The following is a 22,879-nucleotide window of genomic DNA, read 5'->3' on the forward strand; positions in this document are numbered from 1 at the left end:
TGCAGACATTTTTTAACAGCTATTATCTCATCTTACTTGCTGAAGGAAAGTTGGAAGCTGTTGTCTCATTTGTTCCTGAAGTTGAGGATTTCCAGCAAATAAAGGATTATTCAACATCATCTATGAGATAAAAATACTTAACTTCAGAGATCCAGCAGTAAAAGCCACGAAGAGTTGTAAGGTAACTACTTACAGGGTAACAGCCTATGAAAATAACCTTGTAGAATAATAACCATCTACTGCTTTGACCAAACTTATGAACTACCAGTCTGAACACACTGCAGGGGGGTTTTGTTTGGGTTTTTTTGTTGTTGTGGGGTTAAGATTGTTTTGTTTTGTGGTTGAGGGGTAGGGGAGTGGTGTGTCAGTTTTAGTAGTAGTGCTTCAGTTTTGGTTGGTTGGTATTTTTATCTTTTAAATGAATGAATTGCCAGATAATTGCCAAGACCACTCCACTGGTATTATGAGAAGTCTTTTTCTGCTCAGCCCCCACTGCAGATCTAAGTGACAATTTCCCTGTAAACATCACCTGAATCAAGGATATTTTCTCAAGTGAGTGATTCAATAGAGAAGTTAAAACCAGAATAACACCTAGATATGGCAGCAACTCTCCTCCCTTCACTTCTCCCAAGCTAGTGAGGGTATTTATGCACTGGCAGATTTACCTTAATTTACCTTATTTTCCAACCAAAACATTTGTTTTGTCTAACTGGTTCATATGGTGGGTCACAAGTAATGGGCTGTACAAAACATACACAAACTTTCAAGTTATTTTAGAAGCATGTCTGGCAGGAGGTACAACTAGAAAATGAAGCACCTCACTGCAACAAATTGTTAAATGTTAACAATTTGAGTGGGTTATAGATTAACATTAAAAACTGGGCCATCCACTACAGAAAATTGCTGAGATACGGCACAAGTGAAAATTTAACTGTATCTATCATAGATTCAGCTTTCCTACCCAGCCTACTTCAAATCACACAAATCATTTCTACACCAAATGTATTTACCTGTACAGCAAGATCAGGATTCTGGCTTAATGACTGCATCATGCTTCTCATATAAGGTGCAGACAACATATTTTGCATAAGTTGTGGATTTTCTGTTATCTGCTGTAGTAAGCTCTGCATTCCTGGTGTGTTGAACATACCAGCTTGAAAAAAAAAAAATGGGTTGCTTTAGTAAACATCCTGGCTATCATGAGACAGACTACCTAGAACCAGAATACAAGCACTTCATTTCCAAGTGTTTTAACTCTCCCCTGAATTACACCTCAATGTGATTCTACTTACACAGATGATGCATCTACCCTAGAAGTTAAGGCAGATACTGCATTCAACAAGCAGTTCCACTATTATCACAGAATCTTAAGGGTTGGAAGGGACCTTGAAAGATCATCTAGTCCAATTCCCCTGCCAGAGCAGGATCACCTGGAGTAGGTCACACGGGAACTCATCTAGGTAGGTTTTGAAAGCCTCCAGAACAACCCATCTGGGTAGTCTGTTCCAGTGCTCTGTTACCCTCACAGTGAAGAAATTCTCTCTTGTATTTCTTTGGAACCTCTTATGTTCCAACTTGTACCTGTTGCCCCTTGTCCTATCACTGGACATCACTGAGAAGAGCCTGGCTCCTTCCTCGTTACACCCACCCTTACAAATACACCCATATTTGTAAACATGAATGAGGTCACCCCTCAAGCTCTTCCAAGCATAAGAGCCCCAGCTGCCTCAGCTTTCCATCATAAGGGAGATGATACATCACCTTGGTGGCCACCTATATTATTAGCTGTTTTCACATTTGCCTCCAAACTGCTGAAATACTGTAATTCATCTAGAAATCCCCTACCTTTGTTATTTTAAGGCAATACACAAGTACTATTATCACTCTATCACACAGATTACTTTTCATGTTTGTTTTTCTAAAGAGGACTTTGATACTGTCAAATGTTTTACAAAAGTAAATAGCAATAACAATTCTGAATCAAAACCTCTCTAATGAAAGATTCATTTCAGCACACTCCCAAGTATGTACACATATATACAACTGCAATAACAAAACACACACACCTCCTAGCCCAGGTCCCACATTTGGTACAGTTGAGCTCTGTCCTGTACTGCCAGAGGTGCTATTTCCAGTAGTACTGCTGCCACCGCTCTCACCACTGGTGCTAGTACTTGTTGCGGAAGTCTGTGCACTGGACTGAGAAGCCCAGGGATTTGGTAGAGGATCTCTATTTTCTGTACGAGATGGCTGACTGTCTCCTCCTGTTGATGTATTGCTTACCAAAGAAGCAAATGGGTTCCCTCCAAACTACAGAGGAAAAAAAAAAGCAAACAGCTATTACCTACTAAAACCAACTCTTATTACATTTGCTATGAGTAGTAAGTTCCCTTTCTAAAGCTACTTTATCTTTCCACATGATGATACATGTTGACGACTCTTGATCAGTTACACTCACCATTTTGTATCTTCTACATATATATATTCTGAAAAGGCACCATTGTCGAGAAATACTGGGCTCAAAACAACTTTAAATCACATTTCTTTTTGAAAGTAGTATTGCTGCTGCACTGGTATATTAATCACAATAAGATGGTACCCTTGCATACCTGTTTTAAAAGCCTTTTTCTTCCCATCTTAGGCTACAAGTTATTAAACATGGCCTTAAAAATAATTTATCGGAACGCAAAGAATTTTAAGGCAAAGAATTAAAGGAACTAAAATTTAAGAAATACAGAAATTTGTTAACTTTAAAATTTTTTAAGATATTTTCTCTCAAGAGTGAAACTCCATTTAATGACTTCAAATTTCCAGAAACATCAAGTAGGCCTCTGGAAATTTACATTACTCACATGTTTTTATTTCTACAAAACATTCACTTTCTGTGGCACTTGTAGCCTTTGCTCACCTGTTCCTGTGCTGCATTCAACATGGGCTCCTGAATATCTGTGTACATACGTCGCAAGGCATTGTATCCACCTGGTATACTTTCAAGGTTGCTCAAGGCTCGGTCTTGGTTTCGCATCATTTCCTGCATCATTGCAGGGTTTCTAGCAAGTTCTAGTGTCTAGGAAGTGGAATGTTTAATCTATGTTAAATAAGAAATCCATTCTACAGTGAAAATATCAAAGCCAAATCAAGATGTCAACTTAAGGGAAGTCAACCGAATTCATTATTTAGCCAGCACTTTACCACAGCTGTCACTATACCGCCTGGGTGAGGAAGCACAGGCTAGAAAAACTTTGAATTAATGAATTGTTCTTTTCTTTCTTTATACTTTCAACACAATAAACTCCTACCATTTCCAGTGTTACAGCAAGCAACCTACAATAAGAACTTTAAAATAAATACTTATATTTTCAAAAGCATCTATTTGGTTTTTGATACCTTCTGATACACAATCTATCTTACATACCATCTACTTTTGAAAGTTCCCGCAGTTACAAGATGAAAACGTGGTATTTTTGAAAATTATTACTCTTGGTAAATCCACTGTTGGCTAGAGAACAGAAGGTTTTAAGTACACATAGGGACATCTATCTGTAACCTTAGAAGACCTGCTTACACAGTCTTCAACATCTCTCAAAATTATAATATTTTCTGAATTATCACTGTTTCAGGCATTAATAACTATAATTACAAACACTAGCTACAGTGACCTTTTACGGACTTACTAAAAAACCAAAATACTTCAAGAATGTTTAAGCATCCAACAAAGCATATCCAATTCCTGCTGTTGGTCACAGTTACAGTATAATCAAAGGTCATGAACTTTGAGAGATCCTTCTACGTACCTGTCTCATTATATCTGGATTATTCAGCATATGACTGATTTCTGGATTTCTCTGTATCAGTTGCTGCATTAGAGGATTAGCCATAATTAACTGCCTCATGAGGTCAGGATTTGAAAGCATGCTCTGAACAAATGGATTTTCCATTATCTGAACCATCATCTCTGGGTTGGACATAAGTTGCCGTTGCATCTGACTTTGCAGCTCCGAAAAGTTAGATGTATTTAAGCCCAGGCTACTTAAACCTGCCAAACCTCCAAGGCCACCTTTAAGAGGATGAAAAAAAAAAAAATAATTGAACTTCAGGCTTTTAGGATACACCTAACACATCCAGGTTCTTTCCAAACACAAAACACTTGAACATATCCTGTATTTCAAAACAATGAAAACAAATGGAAAGTCCAGCTTTGCAAGGTCATAACGGAGTTAATCACTAAGTGTTTGCTTCTTTAAATAACAAGACACAACTAAAAATCCAACAAAGGGCATCTGAAATATAACTTGCTACAATTCTAACTGCTTTTCTTCTCATTTTCCACAGCTAAGATACAAGGAATGTTTGCATTTTGGGGCCTCAGGTTCCTCACCCCACCTCACTGCCTGGTATCACTTTCCAATGCATTTATAATAATAATGCATCTGTTTCCTCTTAGATTATAACCAAGAGAGCTCCAAATATGACTCAGTTTTCCCATTCTAATAAAAAGTAGAACTCTTCTTATTAATGCACCAAGAACTAATTAGGCTTTCTGTTTCCCTCCTCTGCTGAGTCCAAACAAAGACTTTCAGAAGCTACTAGGCAGTCTGAAGAACTGTTTACACTTAAGAAAGTGACTGTCTACCATGGTTAGCTTTTCCAGTTCTACCTCTTCCCCACTCTCTAAAAGCAACTGAGATGAAAAAGAATGAACCAAAAACTTGACTGTGGTTATGGGTAGATTTTTTTAAGTCAAAAGACTGCAGTCTCATTATTCATGAAAGACTGATAATGCTGTAAGACTTAGAACTTGAGAAATACTGAATTGTGAGATTAGCAGGAATTTCGACACTTCTGACCAGACCCTGGCTTCATGTTGCAGGTCCAGCTTCATCATTACTCTCATCACACCAAGTGAGATACACTTTTATGGAGCACAAGGACACTGGAAAGAGTTTCATTACCCGTAGTGCCAGAACGTAACATCAGTAGTGCCTTACTACTGAAGGTAAAACAGTACAAGTCTGAAGCTTTGCATATAAAATTAAGGGAACAACCTTACTCTGATAACTTACTGACAGAAACCTACAATCAATACCATAGATATTTGTGATCAGCTTTTCCAGTGGTATATTTCCTTGTTTTTTTAAAAAAAGTTCTGTCTACATTAGAATAAAGCTTCAGGAACAATTACCTGAATCCAAGAGAAGACACCCACCATACTCCCTAAAAGATACTCTTACCCAATCCAAAAGAGTTACTATTTGTTGAAGCTGGTGCAGAGGTACTACTGCTTGACATCGATGTGGTAGCAGTACTCCCAGTGGTGTTTGTTTGTTGAGCTGTGTGGTCTTGTGATCTGAAAAAGCAAGTTTAAACGCTGCAAGTTTAACATGTTCATTTAAATAATGCCATTAAGCACATGAATAGTATCATACTTGAGAATTTATATTTTGATCCTTTCTCAAAAATCTGTTATTTCTAGATGGCTTCCTGTAACAAACATCTGCAGCATCATCTGTTTTTCAGAATAGGAGTTTGAAATATTAAAAACATGGATGGGCACCACTGCACCTATTAGCACCTTTTTACCATGTCCCTTATTTAAAGAAATAAAGCCTAGCAAGATTTAATGTTGGATTTAGTTCATGCCACATCTTTAGTAGCATGCTTTCCTGGACATGAAATTCAATTAACTTCTTATTTCATTAGAAGACAAATATCAGAACCTCAGTAACCTTTAGGACTTCAAGAACAAATGCCAATACACAAAATTAAAGCCAAGATAATTGGTCAGAGGCACTACATGCCGCCCAATTCCCGTACTCAGTACACCTGTCTACTGCAGAGGCATAAACATAGGTGCTGCCAAGTATCAAAAGAGATCAAAGCTCTACATAAACTCAGTTACTTGTACAGAACTAATCTAGGCTCTATGAAGAGACTACTTTGAAATTCAACTTGGTCCTTCAATCAGGTTCAACAATCAAATAAATACCTGTGTTTGCACAGCTATAGCATAAAATAACTTGCAGAAACTATGAATTCAGACCTCACACAAAGATTTGAGAATTCAACAGTACACTACATTTCACCTCAGTTCATCTCAGAGTACCTTTCTGCTGTAATAAATTTCCGTGCTTGTTTCAATAAAGCAAAGATCAGCAAAAAAAAAACCCCTAAATCCATCAAAAAACCAACAAATGTGCCTGAGAGAAGCCTATACAAGCTTTGCACGTTCTTTCCCTACATCAACAATCCTACCTTAAAAGTAGTTCATCTGCTGGTATACCATGTGTTGACCAGCATTCTTGTAAACAAGTAACACATGGCATGCCAGTTCATGAAGGTAAAGGATGTGATAGGAACAAATCACCTCATTCAAGTTCTTATTAACGTTCTGGGTGCAAAAGACAAGAGATGAATTTGAGTCCACACTATCTAACAGTTCTTCTAAAACTGAAGCCCATAGTGACTCCTATGAATTCAGTTTTGCGTGGTTTAATTTGTATTCCTTTGTTTACTTTCAGGTTTATCAAAATACACATAGATGCTGCTGAATGAAAACCCTTTCTAGAAGAAACTTCCCAGATAGACTCTAACAAAGGAAAAGGAGTACCTGGAGACTGGCTTTCACATAAGCTGCCCTGACTTAAGTGCATCATGGGCTCCTGAGAAGAACAAGCATTAATTCTCTGCAACATTAACAGCAATTGCAAACTTTGAACACAAGACAATGGTCATTTGCCAAGCACTTGTAACTTCAGTGAGGAAGATTATAGACTATATACTGACCATAGATGTTCTGCTAGAGATATTTTGTTTCCTTAGGTCTAGAAAACACATAAATTTTTGCTCTATAAGTAAAAGGAAAATAAGCAGCACAAAACCCTGTTTGGTTTTTCAACTGAAAAACTGTTTTTAGAAGCAACTATACCACTTCATGTAACAGTCAAGAGTCTCAAAACAGGACAGAAAAGTAGACAGGATTGAAAACTTACAGTTCATAGTGTTTCTATGGAAACTGGGGGTATATACGCTCAAGATAATGCTTTGAGTGTTAAGTTTGCCAGCCTCAAGTCTTTGAGCAAAATTCCCATGAAGTGCACATCATATTTTATATTGACTTGGCCATTATGTTTCCTCCTCTTGCTTCTGAACAAATTACTGGTATTGACTTGGAACTATGTATTCAGAAATTCAGTCCATCTTCACTGTCCATAGCTAATCACACACAGCTACTCTGACACTGGACAGGCCAGGTTAAAGATTACACTGTAAGCCTCTGTCACTCTGCAAAATGTAGCACAGCAATAAAATAAACTTTTCTCAACAAGAATTGGTTTGGATATATGAGGATTCTTATTTGAAAGTTACAAACTTAATATTGTTTAGAAGGGAAAAGATCATCATTTGGAGAAGAACTTTTCTTCTTTCAGATATACGGCAGCAACAATAGCACCAACAGTCACAGAAAAGTAAATGGCACAGCATAGAGAGACTGAGAGCAATCCAACCTTGATACTCATGGCCAAAACTCAGCACTTGCCAGGACACATCTGCAGACTGCCAGGACACATCTGCAGACTGTAAGTATTGCCTTTTGGGTTTAGCATAAAATCGGGGATTTCAGCAAGAAGAATATTGAGATGCTTCAGGACAATATTATACTTTCTCAAAGGTGATTTTCATTGTGCCAGCAACTCTCTTTAGCAGGTCGTAGGAGCGTATTTTATTCAAGCAAAGCTAATAGGTTGAAATATTACAGTCTTATTTGAGGATCAGATAGGTACATGCAAAGGGTCTGTAGTTTTCAGTTTATACTTTCTTGTTGGAGACATGATTAAACATTCAGAAGAAAATGGGAATACACTCTTCTAAAATTTCAACAGGTATGTAAATTTAATGTAATTGTTACCAATATGCCTTTGTGACTTGGTGAGGCTAGAAAAAGAAATCCTTACTTCCTTTCTTTTGTACATTTCATGCTCTTTCCTTCATCATCTGACATTTTTCCACAAGAGGAGATCCTCACCACAAACAGTAAAGACTTAAGTAGAACAGGAGGAAGAACACTTTCAGTCTAAAACAAGGAACACATTATTGACTAAGCAAGCTGGATGTCATTGAGGGATATATTACTCTGAAAGGATTTTTTAAGTGAGCCTTTTTCTCTTGGGCAGTTGACAGGATGCAATGTGCAGATGACACAGCTCAACTCACGCTACTTTCTCATTTTCTTTTTAAAATTGCTTCACCAAAAACAACACCACCACCACCTTAAAATCTAAGTCCTTCTGTTCAGCCAGATAAGCTAGCTGCACTAAAACAGTTCTCAAAAAAATTTACTTTCCTCATTTTACCACAACAGTAAGGATTCACTGCCAAGTTTTCACCGGTAAAAAGAAAGGCTGTACAGTGTATCTTTATAGATGGTAAGAGTTGGTATCTAAACACAGCCAGCACTGAGCACTAAAACCAAAATGTTAAATAACAAAAAAGCAAGAGACTTGCATTCAGAATCGTGAATCCAACTAAAATACAAGATAAACCAATGAAAAGAGTACTGTAATTCCAGACTGTTATTCTTCAACAATTTTGACTAAGGAGCTGAGTAAAGAGACTTAACCAAATCTAGGTTTGCCCAATAGAAAACTATTAAGGATTCAGAGCACTTTTACTTCTTAAAGGTAAATAGGAGATAAGTCATCAGGGAAGTTACCTGTTTTGTGTTTTGATAACCAGGTGAACAGTAAGTCCATCATGAATTCCGTGCTGAGTCAAAGTATCTTGATCTTTTAAGATTTTTCCAGCAAATATCAACACAAGCTGATCAGTGTGGGACTTGAAACGCTTAGAGATTTCTTCCTTGAACTAAACAAAAAAGCTAGTATTATAAAATTTATAGTTTTATGTTCAATTACATAATGTAATGATTTAAGGACAAGCTATTTTGTTCACATTTAATATATTACCCCACTTTCACTGCACATTTGTTTTACACCATCTAGAAATACTTTAGAACAATTTATCGACTTCTTTTGTTCACAGACAGATGGGAAATAATTAGCAATAACAAAAATTTGATTGCACTTAAAGACTACCCTGGCTTGAGTCACACATGCATCCATGACAATAAATATGTAACAGCATACACACTATTTAAACATATGCATACAAAAATTGTATTTATAGAATTGTAGCTATATGCTAATATATATACACATATGCGTGCATGCCATGGAAGCCATCCACTGCTGAAAGACTGAAGATGCAGTGTCACTGTATAATAAATCCATCTACACTTTTGCGGGAACTGAAGAGATAGGTATCCTCTCTTCTTAGATACATGTGTCTAAGTGTCAAAACTAGCATTGCTTTCCACACAGGCAAAAGCTACATCTTGGAAATCTCTGCTTCCTCATTCAATGTATAGCTATGTGAGCAACAACCTAGCTACACGACATGCAGTTGCCACACAGGGCACTGTGATTAGCCACACCCTTCAGTCAAACAGGAAATCATACCTTCATTAAAACAACCACACATGGAATCCCACTGCATACCTTCCAGTCTTCCTAGCCTATTATAACCAGGTTATGCTTTCACTGAGTTCTGACAAAGATTTATTATTTTTTAGAAAAGAAAAAAAAAAAAATCACAAAACTTAAAAAGGAAGATAACAAAAAAATCTGAGGAGTGACTCGATATAGAAAAGTCAGATAAATTTATGCAACACTGAATAGTCAGTAGGCTAACTATTTTTAAAAACAATTCCAGGTAGTCAGAAAGTCCTTCAGAAGTTCACTGTACATAACATCTTAAAATTAAGTTGACTATACTACTTTAGAACACATCCCAAACATCCTAGGGATTTCTTACCCCATATAAGAAAATAAAATATTAACCCTGAAATTAGTTACTAGTAATTATATTTTATAAGAGCCATGACTAAAAAAGTAGAAATCTGCTGTATTATGCTTTGAATGTGAAACTCTAGTTGAAAGGGGAAGAGAGAAAAATCCATTCACAACGCAGGTAAAAAGTCTCTGTATGGTTGGGAGGTTGCCCTTCGTTAGTTAAAAGTCTACTTACACAGAGTATATTCCAGTTTTTAGGGGAACAACTTTTATGTCACCCTTATACTGACAATATTAACACTTGCAAGTATTCTATAGCATCTCTCAGGCCATTCCTTCCCAAAGGGCTTATTTACCTAAATTATTTCTGACATGATTATCTTGTCTGTTCTCTAGGGTCACTTTTCCCAAAAAACCTATTCTAGTGTATTATCCTATGTCTTCATGGTCCTGTCCACAATGGACAATACAAACAGATGTCATTCTCCTTAGACTGAAAAGGTTGCACTAAGGTTAGTCTTTCCTTGAAGGCTATTTTTTTGTCATTCCCACCTTTTAATTTTTAATCAATCCACTCTTTGGATTTTCAAATGCAATTATATCATTTTCAAAGTGTGGGGTTTGAAAATGGCCAAAATATTCCACAGCAGTTCTTACTTACACTTAGTGAAACAACAGGATAAACTCTGCATCCTGCAAGCCATATTCCTATTTATAAGAAAAAGTGAGAAATCCAGGTAGGAAAATATTCATTAATAATGCTGCTTTACCTAACAGATATAATCTCCAGAGCCTTTTCTGCAGGGCAACTGTTCAGGCATTTGCTTCATATTCTGCATTTCTCTGGTTAATTATTCTTAATAGGCATTCCAAAGTAACACAAACCAGCAGAAATACTCACAATTTGCTACAAAGCTAATGTGTAAAGGACTACTATACTGTGCCAAACAGTAATATCACTTACTCAAACTCATTTGTTATCATATTTTCCATAACATATTGTGACAGTGAAATCCACAACTTAATTCACATCAGGCAGCTGATGCTGTAGTATAAAAAAATATTAATAGAATATCTCAAGTTGGAAGAGATCCAAAAGGATTGTTGAATCCAACTCCCAGCTCCTCATGGGACTACCTAAAACTAAACCATACGACTAAAAGTGGTGTCAAGATGCTCCCCGAGCTCTGACAGGCTTAGTGCTGTGACCACTTCCCTGGGGAGCCTGTTGCAGCAACAGGCCACTCTCAGTGAAGAACATACTAACATCCAATCTGAACATCTGCTGACACAGTTTTTTTCCATTTCCTCATGTCCTACTGCTTGTCATCAGAGAGGAAATCAGCACCTCTCCCTCCACTGCCCTCCTCAAGGAGGCTACAGACTGCTGTGATGGTACTGCTCAACCTTCTGCAAGCTGAACAAGCCAAGGGACCTCAGCTACCCCTCTGAAGTCACATCCTTGAGGCCTTTCACCATTTTGGTTGCCATTCTTTGGACATACTCTAATAGTGTGACGTTCTTTCTCAAATTACCTTAAGCCAAGTCCTGTTACAAATTTCTAGGAGCTGCTATTTACATTTGTAAAACAGAATCCTCAAAACCTTTTCAATACATGTGAAGTGTTGTTTTTTGGGGGTTTCTTTGTTTTGTTTTTTAAATTGTGGGCATCTAATGTGTTGTTTCTGGGCTAAAAAAAAAATCAAAAGATGAGGAAGTCGGTCTTCAATATCACCCAATCTCTGACAATACTGGAAAATTATGAGCTTTAGGTCTGAGTTGGGCACAAGTCACTCCCCCTTTGCACTGTGAAATAAAGTCAAGGAGGGTCAAAGAGAAGATTCTCCACCATTCCCTGAAGTCAAGCACCTATCTTCAGTGTTCTCAATTCTCTCACTGTAAATGGTAACTGAATTGTAAGACCATTACACCACAGTAGAAGGGAAAATCCAGAAATTTCTTTAAATTCAAACAGCAAAAGGATAGGAGTAACAATTGGCAATTGCATTCTTACTCCCATAGACCTTATCTGTATGGTGTTTATAGGACTCCTCACTGCTTTTAATGACAACAAATAATTTGAAGGATTCAGTGCTGTAATGCTATGGCGGTGAGAGACAGCTCAAATAGCAAAGACCACTACCTCAGTTGTCTTTTCCCTGCATAGAACTGTAAACATCAATCCAGCATGTATCGCTTCAGAACCTGACATTAAACATATGCAATTCACCGCAAAGGGAATAAAGAAAATGAGATTATAATTGTGGGAATTAATATATATTTAGGCAGTTGTAAGAAAAAAAACCCCACCTTTGCTATTGCTTAAATCTTCAGTTTGTTCAACTGAACTAAGTAACACTATTAGCAAAGTAGAGTTAAAACACTGTCAGCTAAGAAAACCAAAAGCAGGACAAGTTCAAACTGTCACTGACTAGAAACAAGAAGCATTTCTGTCTAATTCTCATACTGCACTGACTCTTCCTTTTTGTTAACATGTAACACTCCAAGCAAAGGCTTCAGATTATTTTCTTTACTGTTCTAAAATACAAGTTTTACTCCATTGCAATAATAGTAGGCCTTGTGATACTACGAAGGTGTTCAGTTGTATCAAAAGGACTTAAGTTGTGAAAATAAAACCATACCTAACACCTAGCATATTCACAGAAACTAGTTCATTGTATTATGCTCAGTTGCTAGAGGATAATGTAAAGTGATGTCCATTTTAGACATGATTATTAGACAAACGAGTAGAGAGAAAAAAAAATGAGAAATCAGATTGAAACATACAATCAGCATCTAGACAGAGCTCTGCCTAGGTTTGTGGTTTGCCTAGGGAGAAAAGAAGAAAGCATGCTTAAACAATGAATTCAAGGTCACAGCCTCCTCAAAACATGGCAACTTGTGGATATGATATGAATTAGAGAAAATCTAAAACTAGCCTTGTTGAAGCATCTCAGCCACATTGACACTTGATATCAAGTTAACTTGTTTATCATGTTTTTTTGTTTGTTTGTTTTTAAATGACAGAAACATTATAGTTTTTCACATTGAGAACATTTGTGTCTTCTTAGCAGCACACCAGCACTTCTTTTTTACACTCTCAATTTCCATGCCAAATATCCTCGTCTTTATGTGACTTTAAAAAACTTCTCCCAATACTTCACTAACAAAAACTCTATTTTCTTTTAACAACAACAAAAAAAAGGCTCCATGAAGCAAGTTAGGGTTGCTCAACTTGATTGCCTCTGAAGGTTTTCACAAAATATGAGTGGACACTGTGGTGCTGATGTCCAATGCTGAACAAATGCATAGCCATACATGCACTAGTCAAAGTAAACATTTTGTCCTAAATAAAGCAAATGTCTGAACACACATGAAATAGAATAGCTGACTAAAACAGAAAGAAAGTGCTTTAAACTGTCACTTTGCAGAGGAGACCCACACTTTAACATTAACCTATTACTACCTGACAAGTTGGTTTAGGAAGAGCCTGGTAAAAAGTCATTCCAGGAAAAGTGAACATCTTAACATGCAAACTATCCTTTGACAGGTTTCCATCATATAATGATTCAGAAGTTTTTGCTGACTCACTCTATGACATCAAAATGAGCAACTATAATAACATTACTATCTGTTCACATGACACAGTACTGTGAAAATGGAATGAGAGGAAAACAAATAAATGAAAAATACTTCTCCAAATCCTCTCAACCTTGGCTTAATAAGACACGCTTAAAATTAAGTAGCAGTCTGAAACGGGTCTCAGGGAATTAACACCCAGTTCCCACTGAAAAGTAACAGAAAACAAGCCCATAAAAACTGCAACTGCTTTGAACACACTAAGCTACAATTTTATCTAGGTGATAAAAAAGCAAAGTTGCTGATTCTCCCCACACCAAACTCTGTTCTGAATACAGAATGGGACGACATGAAAGCAAAGGTTTATATCTAGAGGGCTGAACTGCAGTTTGTGTTCCCAAACAGTTCTACTACAAAGAAAGCTTTTCAAATGGCATTATGTCACTCAGCACTGCTGTTTCAAAACACACCCACCACCATTTAAACTTTTGACTGCCACCCCGACTAACATACATAGTTAAGAACATTAGCTGGACTCTTGTCTTTCATACACCCACAGTTGCCGGTGTGTAAGTTTCACAGCAGTTTTAACAGAGCCTAACTGTGACGATCTCTAGCTTTTTTTTGTACAACAGAATTAATGGCTCTAGGTCTTCTTGACCCAAGAAGTAAGGAAAATCAAACTCACTCATGGTAATACAACTATGGATAGCTGTGGTCTCTTTTCCTGATTCTTCACATCTGGTAATCCTATGATCATGAGTTAATTAGTGAAAACAAGGTTTCATTGCACAATTCTTGCACATTAATACAAGGAAGGGGGACAAGAATTTGTGGTTTCAAGCAGGAAAGCACTTTTGGCCCACAGCTCAGTTTGCAGCAGACAAACCTTAGCCAAAAAGCACAACTAAAATTAGGGTTCTATATAAGCATACTCTGTCTTTCATGATTTGATGGAATTATTATTACGCTCCTGTGCCCTTGTCAATGATTCATGCTAGTTTCACAATGAAATCACTTCTTCAAGCCTCTGCAATGAAATGAAATCCTCAAAAAACCTCATCTTGAGAAACAAATAGAGATTCCTAATGGGTTTACAAGGCTAGTAGTCCATAAAGGAACACTGCACCCTCATGAAAAGGGCTCATGTTCTAGTCGGTTCTGTTCCTTCCAAGCATCCCTCAGAAAGTCATTCCTGTGCTTTGATTCAGGAGAAATGCTTAGTAATAATTTCCTTTGCAGTCCACCAGTGGAAAGCACTGCAATGGAAGTAGTCTGTTCTCCAGCAAGTTCCTGAGACTGGAAAAGGGCATAGGGATTATGAGTAAAACAGGACTCTTGCAGTAGAGCTCCCTTTTCAGAATCTATCCTATATTTACATTTTCATGAGAAGGTATAAGATATTTTATCCTTCAACTTAACTGGGAGGACTTGAGCAGTATACATTTTTCATGAGATGTGAGTTACTGCCAACAGAAGAATTCCTTCTCATGTGACTGTCTACATAAGCATCTTCAAATAGTTTGACTTTAGCAAGTTTTAAATTTGAAGTGATATAGAATATAATAATGAGTGAACTATGCACATAATAGGTAATGTGCTTTTTTAATCTATCAGTGGCTGGGAACAAGAAGTCTAAACAAAAGCATTTTTCTCTGTGTCACCATGTATTTCAAAATCTTAAGACTTCCATCCTAAGCTTACTCCTAGAAGTAATCTTCCTCTGCATCACCAAGGTTTGCGGTCACTAGATCATGACGTTGACCAGGCTCTAAAATAATTATATAGAGTATCTTACCGTGACAACTCTACCATGGCTATTCATTTATTAGAGTCTTCTCTGCTGTTGGCAATTTTGACTAGTATGCAGGACAATCTTCAACAATTTTTTTACACCCCTGACCATTGACTGAGAATGAGGAATGCTTGCAAAACAAACCCACTGGAAATCACAGAAGGAAGGCATGTCCTTTTTGACAAGGATGAAGTTTAAAAAGGAAGAAAGGATAAAAACCAAAACAAAACGTCAAAATGAACCTGTTACTCCTCAGAAAAGTATCTGTGCACAAGACATTTCACCATATTATTTAAATAAGTATTCTTATTTGAAATATATATACCAGACATTTATCAGAAAACTCTTTGCTACGTATCATGATTGGACAACTCATACTTTTTCGTTACACATAAGCCAACTGTCAGGAATGTCAATATATCTTCTTCTAAAGGCTTCTGGTTCTACAAAACAGTCATCTACCATTGCTCTAAAACAGTTTTAATGAAGTTTCCAAGGCAAAGAAGAAAAATACCCTAAGAAACATGAATAATTCGAGAATATTGCAAGGCAGACTCCATAAAGAGTCACACAAATGTGTTTCAAGGCATTCAGATGCCACACATAGGAAAATCTAATGCTAATCACTTCCTGTACTCAGGTATCTGGAGTGCCAACAGAAAGCCAAGTGATAATTCTGTAAAAGAACAACAAACTGGACTTCATTATATAGCTTCATCCTCTTCTTGCTGTACTAATCAGTAATGCCTAGACTACAAAAAAACCACTGAAATAGAATTGGATTATGTTAAAAGAATTGACAAGGAACTGTTATTATGAAGTAAAACATTACATTAAGAAGATACGCAAGTCTGGAAAGTTGCTCCAATACCCAATTATCCATCGTTCCCTCTTAACATTTATGCTTGTGTGATCTTTATAAGTAGAACATTACCAATATAAGATCATGGGAATCCAGCACAAATCTGAAGTCCTGGATTTACAGAGTTAAAGTTTAAAAAAACCCACCCATACTAAAAGCTGTTAAATATGCAACTACTGAAAATTTTATTCCACAATGAAAACAAATTCCATAAAAGGTTGGAGTTAATTAAAAAGAAAAAAACCACAAAGGATCAAAACTAACTTTTTTTCACTAACTTTTACAGATGGACAACACTCTGAAATTTTCAGATTATCACAGGATTGATAATAACTCTCTGCAAGAACTGCAAGCTTCTGAAATAACTAGTGTAGATTTTTTACATTCAAGCTCCGTTGGCCTAAGTTAAAAGCACACAGCAAGGCACACCCTTTGGTTTCAGAGCTGTAATGTTCACAGAATGCATTAACTGGTGTCTTACAGTCTGCATACACACAACGGTGGATAGTAACTCTGAACCACTAACAATAAACTCTTCAACATCGCAAATGTCAATGCTAGAAGGGCACCATGAAGTCTCAGAAAGCATTAACTCTTCTAAAATTCCCTTACAGTATAAACGTCTAAATTTTGAAAGTAGAACTGTTTTTCCATGTAATTGGTTCCAATACCTCATCACTCAAACAATTCAAGTCATTCACTACGACATTAAGACATGTTATCCCTAAAAGGAGCATTCTTCCTCTTTATATACAGGCTTTAAAAAAATGCATCTTTAAACCAGCTCTCCAAAGGGAGCATTTGTGAAGACTACATTGCCATGAATTGAGAAAATAAACCAAAGGAAGGAGAAAAGAAACAAAACCCACAAACACACAACAGTTCTACCGAGCTAAAGTGTCAGCACTAGCAGGGTTAGCTAAAAGTCAGCAGGCTTACAGGTATTTGTCTTTACCCACCATGTATTCATGAAGTCTTTACACAGAGCAAAATCAGTATCAAACTTGGTGGAGAAAGCAAATATTTGGTCCTTTCTCTAATACTGAGACAAAGCATGCTCAGCACAATCAAGTAGGTTCCACAGGAAAACAGATGGGTAGCACCTGCAATCAATTGGTTGCTCCTCCTGAAGCTGCTTTGCACTTGAAAGTTATTTTTCATTTCAAACTGCACATATACTGTTTTAGCTGCACAACACAGGATCAACAATAACAAGTCCTATGTTGCAAAAATCTATTAACATAGGGAAAAGTCTTCCTTGATGGAGAAATGATTTATTTTAGCAACATAAAATATGCTTCATCTAGCCCTGTATTTGGCCCTGACAATCCCAAAGATTTACCTAAAAATCTAGATTTTTGTGCTGGTAGTGTTCTGAAATGACTGCAAAAAAAATAAGTCAACTCACTGAGTCACAGTATTAGCTACAGAAATCCGCATCTGAATGGGTTTTGTTTTGCTGTACGAGTTTAGAGTTACTTGGGGTTTTTTCAACCTGCAAATATTGCAGGTGTTACTGCACCAATTATGCCAAAAAAACAACCCACTTGCTCATTCCAGATGCATCTGAACAGATGTTCAACTTGTTTTGTATTTGAGATTAACCTATTCTTAAGGTTAGCTCTTGAAACATCACTTCTACTGTCGATGCTTGTTACTAACAGCAGCTCATTCTTATAGTTTATGAGAAACAGCCAATCCTATCCATGCTACAGGGATAGTGCATTTTTTAGTGGTAGCTATGACATTGTCTGGGACTCCATGTAAATGGTCGACTCGCAAGGACAATCTTACTTCACAGGAAAAAAGATGTAACTGCAGACCTAATCTTTGAGCTGCAGACCGAAGAGAGACAACAGCCAGAGTTTTAAGATATCTCTGGACAACAAAGACATTTTAAGCAATACATTCTATTAATAAGCTTAAACTTGCACGGCTGCTTTCAGTGAAAAATCATATTCTGGCTAGGTTGTATAACTACTTCAGTTTAAGACAATTGCTCATTTGAAAACTCGTCAGTCCCCCTGGCATTCGTATTTAAAATGATCTTGTTAAATTCGGATATATTACAAAATTCACTTAAGTCAATTTATTCACAACTTCCAAAGGACACAAACTAGCGTATTGTTTTTCAGGACAAATGTGATCCTCGGGTTAGATCCAGCATTTAAACCTCTCCTTTAAAAACCAAAACCACGCCAAAAACCTGTAAAAGACTTCTACAAAAACTGCATTGATGCTGCTCACAAACCTATGGAAAACATCCCTTTCAAACTGAGATTGCTGGGAAAGCAGTGGACAGCATTAAAAAGCAAATACAGTCACTTTACCTTTGTGAGAAATGCCTAGATTAAGCTTGCAGAGAGAATAGCTGATACTATACAACACTGCAGCTGCCAAAAGACCACTGAAGACAAGAGAAGGGTCTCATCCCTCTGGCAGCTAGAGAGAAGACTTCAATGAAACTTACATCTGGGTTACTTTTAAGTCAAATGTTGACATAAAAAAACCCTGACTCTAAAACAGACCCAAGGATAAAAATTTGAAAGAAGTATCAGCATTTTGTCTCTTCACAGCAACTAGGTGGAGCAAGAGTCTGATAGTCTAGCCAAGGTGCTGGCACTATACTTCACACTTAGGAGATTTTACATATCTTCTGATCCTCCTTTGATAACCACACAGTGTCTTTCAGCTCATTCACAAGGAATGATTTCAAGCTCTGTATCTAGAGACTAGTGGCACTCTCACACATGTAAACCTTTTTTTGGTGAGATCTGCAGTTACTAAACTTATAAATATTATCCCTTTTCTATTACTTGTATCCTTCTAATCTAAATAAATAAGAGTTCTAGTCAATTCTTACACCGAAAACCTGCAAGAAAAACAGTTGCAATAAACAATGTGAATGATTCATTAGCTGTCACTGCATCTGTTGGGCCAAAGGCATTACAGGGTACAGACTTTCATGAGAATGCAAAGAGACCCTAATAATTCAGAGTTACCTGACTGTCATGCTATGTACTATATCAATAAATGGCATATTTAAGTACAGCAGCGCCTGTGCTTCATTAGTGATGTCAATTTCAAAAATGTGGTCTAAAGACATGAGTTCCTTAAAAGAAGGCACCTTTGCCTAACCTACTTGCTCTTTCTAAAGACAGCGCTTTAGATCAATATAACCACTGGCAATCAAACACTGCAAAGCAGGTGATTGCATACGTTTTCTGTAGCCACGCTGACAGCCAGCCTCCTACGTGTAGATTGAGTCAGCTGGACAAGACAATTCACTGTTAGAAAATGAGCTCCATCCACCCCTTGGGCCGGCTCTCAGCATTACAACAGGGCTAAGAGAATGGTGGGCGGGGGGAGGGGAAGGTGATGAAGCGGGAGGTTTCTCCACTACCCCATCAGCCTCAGATGGCATCAGGCCTCTCCTGGGCCAGGATCGGCCCTTGTACTCGCCCAGCAGCGGTCAGAGCACTCCAGGCGAGCAGGAGCTGCTTTGTCACTGGGAAAGGCCCTGGCCCGACAGCGCTGGGGGCGGGAACCGCGAGCCTGGGCCCTTGTCCCGGGCCCCAACCCCGGCCCAACCGCCAAGACCTCCCCCCCCTTTGCCGCCCCTCACCTGCCGGACACTGCTGCTTTCAGACACGGCAAACTCCTCTTTCTCTTTGGGAGTCTTCACGGTGACTTTGATGATCCGTGGCTCGTCGGCGGAGCCACGGGTAGGGGACTGCGGGGAGCTCCGGTCCCCCGGGGGACCCTCCGCGCTGCCGGACATGGCAGGCGGCACCGGCCTGGCCTGGCCTAGGCTGGCCGCCCGTCACACGCCGAACCGGCGACACCCTCTCCCGCTGCGGCGCCCGGAAACAGCCCCGCACGGCCTCGGCGCAGAGTGATGACGCACCCGCCGGGGAAGTTACTAGAAAGGGCGGCTGTTGGCCTGGGGGCGGGCCGGCGCAACCACGCGCACGCGCGCTCCGAGGGAGGGGCGGTGGCGTGGGAGCGCGCATGCGCCAAGGGCGCGCCGCTGCTGCGTCAGGGGTCGGTGCAGGGCTCGCTCAAACTGGCCGGGGGCCCGGGGAACGGAATACCAGGCCGTTACGGGAAACGGTAGCAAAGAAGACTTTCCAAATGACGCGATCATTTAGAAAGCCCACACTGGTTTATTACAGCGCTGGGTGCATGGTGTAGCTCTCCTAACCTGCGCACTGAGGGACAAAAGCGAAAGCAAGCTCATCGTGAAGAAAATGAATATTCATATAAATCTAATACACGTGCTAGTATATTGTGAAACTGCCTCTGTGCTGAATTTGGGGAAAGATCTCTGGTGGTCGTTTTGAGGTAGACTTTAAATAAATTTGTCTGTATATGGTCACAATCCACAGAATCACAGAATGGTAGAGTTGGAAGGGATCTTTAGAGATCATCCAGTCGACCCCCCCTGCAGAAGCAGGTCCGTCTAGATGATGTCACACAGGAATGCATCCAGGCAGGATTTGAATACCTCCAAAGGAGACTCCACATCCTGGACAGCACGTGCCAGTGCTCTGTCACTCTCATAGTTGAAATAGTTTCTCCTTGTATTTAAACAGAACTTTCTGTGTTCCAGCTTCATCCCATTACCCCTTGTTCTGTCACTAGATAGAACATAAAAAAGGGGATGCCCCAACCTCCTGATATTCACCATTTAGATATTTGTAAATATTAATGCAAATCCCCCTTGCAGTTGCCTCGTTTCTAGACTAAACAGCTCAAGTTCCCACAGCCTTTCCTCATAAGGAAGATGTTTCAGTCCCCTGATCATCTTGATGTCCCTGCGCTGGACTCTGTCTAGAAGTTCCCTGTCCCACTTGAGCCCAGAACTGGATGTATACTCCAGATGAGGCCTCACCATTAGCAGTTTTGGGTGCATAGATGAAAAAAGTTACCAGGAGTTGCACAACATTAGGAGTTGGCAGAGCTGCTATCCGTAACACAGGCCAGTCACAGCCTGCAAGGTTTCTGTGTTGGAGAAAGCAAGGTACACCCTGTCAACCAACACTGAGGAAATAAACAGCAGCTGTTGCTTTGAAGTTACTCACCACCAGCTAAAAGGTAATAAATACTAAACATGTAGTACTTCAAAAGTGGTATTGCTATGGAAGCACTTCAAGGCTGGGAATCAGATTTTCCTCAAACTTTGACTGAAAAACTCTCATCACAAATTAAACCAAGTGTTAGCAGTTTCTCAAAGTACAAGTGATTTTCTGCTGTGAAGCATATGCATGGGTTTGAATTATGGACTCAAATACCTTTTCTTCCTTAACCTGGAACTGGCGTTTGACACAGTAGCCAAACTCTTGAAGAGTTGGAAGGGACCTTGAAAGATCATCTAGTCCAACTCCCCTGCCAGAGCAGGGCCACCTAGAGTAGGTCACACAGGAACTCATCCAGGTGCATTTTGAATGTCTCCAGAGACGGAGACTCAACAGCCCACTCACCAGATGATGTGCTGGCTTGGTCTGCTGTTGGGGTAATCTCTCGGGAACTCTATGGAAATAGGTCCAGCTGTTACACAGTAGGGTCTAGCCAACTCAAGTGTTTACTAAAGGAATTAGTAAACCTGCTAAGAGGTTTTAAAATAGGAATACCAAAGACTGGCTGGAGGGGATTCCAGGTTTAGCCTGACCTAGAGCTTTGGTTTGTTGCAGATTCAAATATTTTCAGGCTTATTGAACCACTAAGACTTTATTTTAGTCACACTTCTTCCATTTCCACATCAGTCGCAACCCTACAAGGCACTGAATCCTGCTGCAGCAGAGCACTTCTAATACATGCTACATCATCCCATCAACTGGCAGAGTGAGGGACATTATAAACTAATGTTTTACAATGCAATCAAGCAGTAATTTCAGGCAGAAATCAGATCTGAGCAAAGTGCAAGGAGACATTCCTCGTCCCAGGCCATTCTTACAGATACAGCTCATGCTGACTATATTGTTGTCAGTACAGTTTGTACCAGAGTAGCACATCTGCTACCTAGCAGAAATGTACAAATTAGAAGAATAATCTTGTGTATATTTCTTACAAGGGATAAGGATACTAAAAAACAATTATAAAACATCTTTGTGTTTATGAACATTCAGTTATTACAAATATAAAAGGAAGTAGGTATGAGAAAATACAATTTTTCTTTTCCAAGAGTCATACAAAAAAGTACAAGTAAGAACAATGTGGTGGAAAACAAATCATCTGACAGAAGAATTCCTATGCAATTTTTCTTTGGAGAGGCTTTTACACCAGGTGGTGAAGAAGGAAAGGAGTTGTGTTGAATAATGCAAAATGTGTTCAGCATTGCTCAGATTAGAAATGTGTACCTATTTCTTTAGCCTTTAAAAACAGAAGGAGCTTTTTATGAGGACATGAACAGGCACTTTTAGAAAACAACTTCTGTTTCATTTTAATAGAATACCTTCTGTTAATCAGCAAACATTATACTAACTAATTTGTATTCATGTCAAATTCAATAGCACAAGAAACAACACAGGGGTGGGGCAGGAAGTGATAGTTCTTACTGATAGTTCTGAAAGAAAAAAAAAAGTCAAAACATTTGATATAGGGATAGATGAGCAATTAAAACTTAGAGGAAGATAATAGCACAGTCAGTAGTCAATCTTGTAGATTTTAGCCTCTACTCTTTTGTTTTGCCAGAGATGCTGATTTTTGGGGAGAAATTACGATTATGATCTGGATGCCATCTCCACCATGTTTTATTCCAAAAAGGGAACAGATTGCTCAGATTGTTCCTTTTAT

General features: G+C 38.6%; 1 protein-coding gene across 3 annotated transcripts in view; it reads right to left on the reverse strand.

Annotated features, from left to right (window-relative positions):
* Positions 1-19,964, reverse strand: part of UBQLN1 (ubiquilin 1) — a 24,180-nt gene extending 4,216 nt beyond the window's left edge. For all 3 annotated transcript variants that reach the window (XM_062017418.1, XM_062017417.1, XM_062017416.1), the window contains exons 1-8: positions 19,710-19,964; positions 8,711-8,862; positions 5,232-5,347; positions 3,795-4,057; positions 2,909-3,067; positions 2,067-2,310; positions 1,011-1,153; positions 37-120 (exon numbers count right to left, since the gene is read on the reverse strand). In XM_062017418.1, coding sequence (XP_061873402.1) covers positions 37-120; positions 1,011-1,153; positions 2,067-2,310; positions 2,909-3,067; positions 3,795-4,057; positions 5,232-5,347; positions 8,711-8,862; positions 19,710-19,865 — 1,317 coding nt within the window. In that variant the 5' untranslated portion in view covers positions 19,866-19,964. The remainder of the gene's footprint in view (positions 1-36; positions 121-1,010; positions 1,154-2,066; positions 2,311-2,908; positions 3,068-3,794; positions 4,058-5,231; positions 5,348-8,710; positions 8,863-19,709) is intronic.
* Positions 19,965-22,879: the final 2,915 nt, after the last annotated feature.

Source organism: Colius striatus, chromosome Z (assembly GCF_028858725.1).
Source record: "Colius striatus isolate bColStr4 chromosome Z, bColStr4.1.hap1, whole genome shotgun sequence".
Classification (NCBI taxonomy): domain Eukaryota; kingdom Metazoa; phylum Chordata; class Aves; order Coliiformes; family Coliidae; genus Colius; species Colius striatus.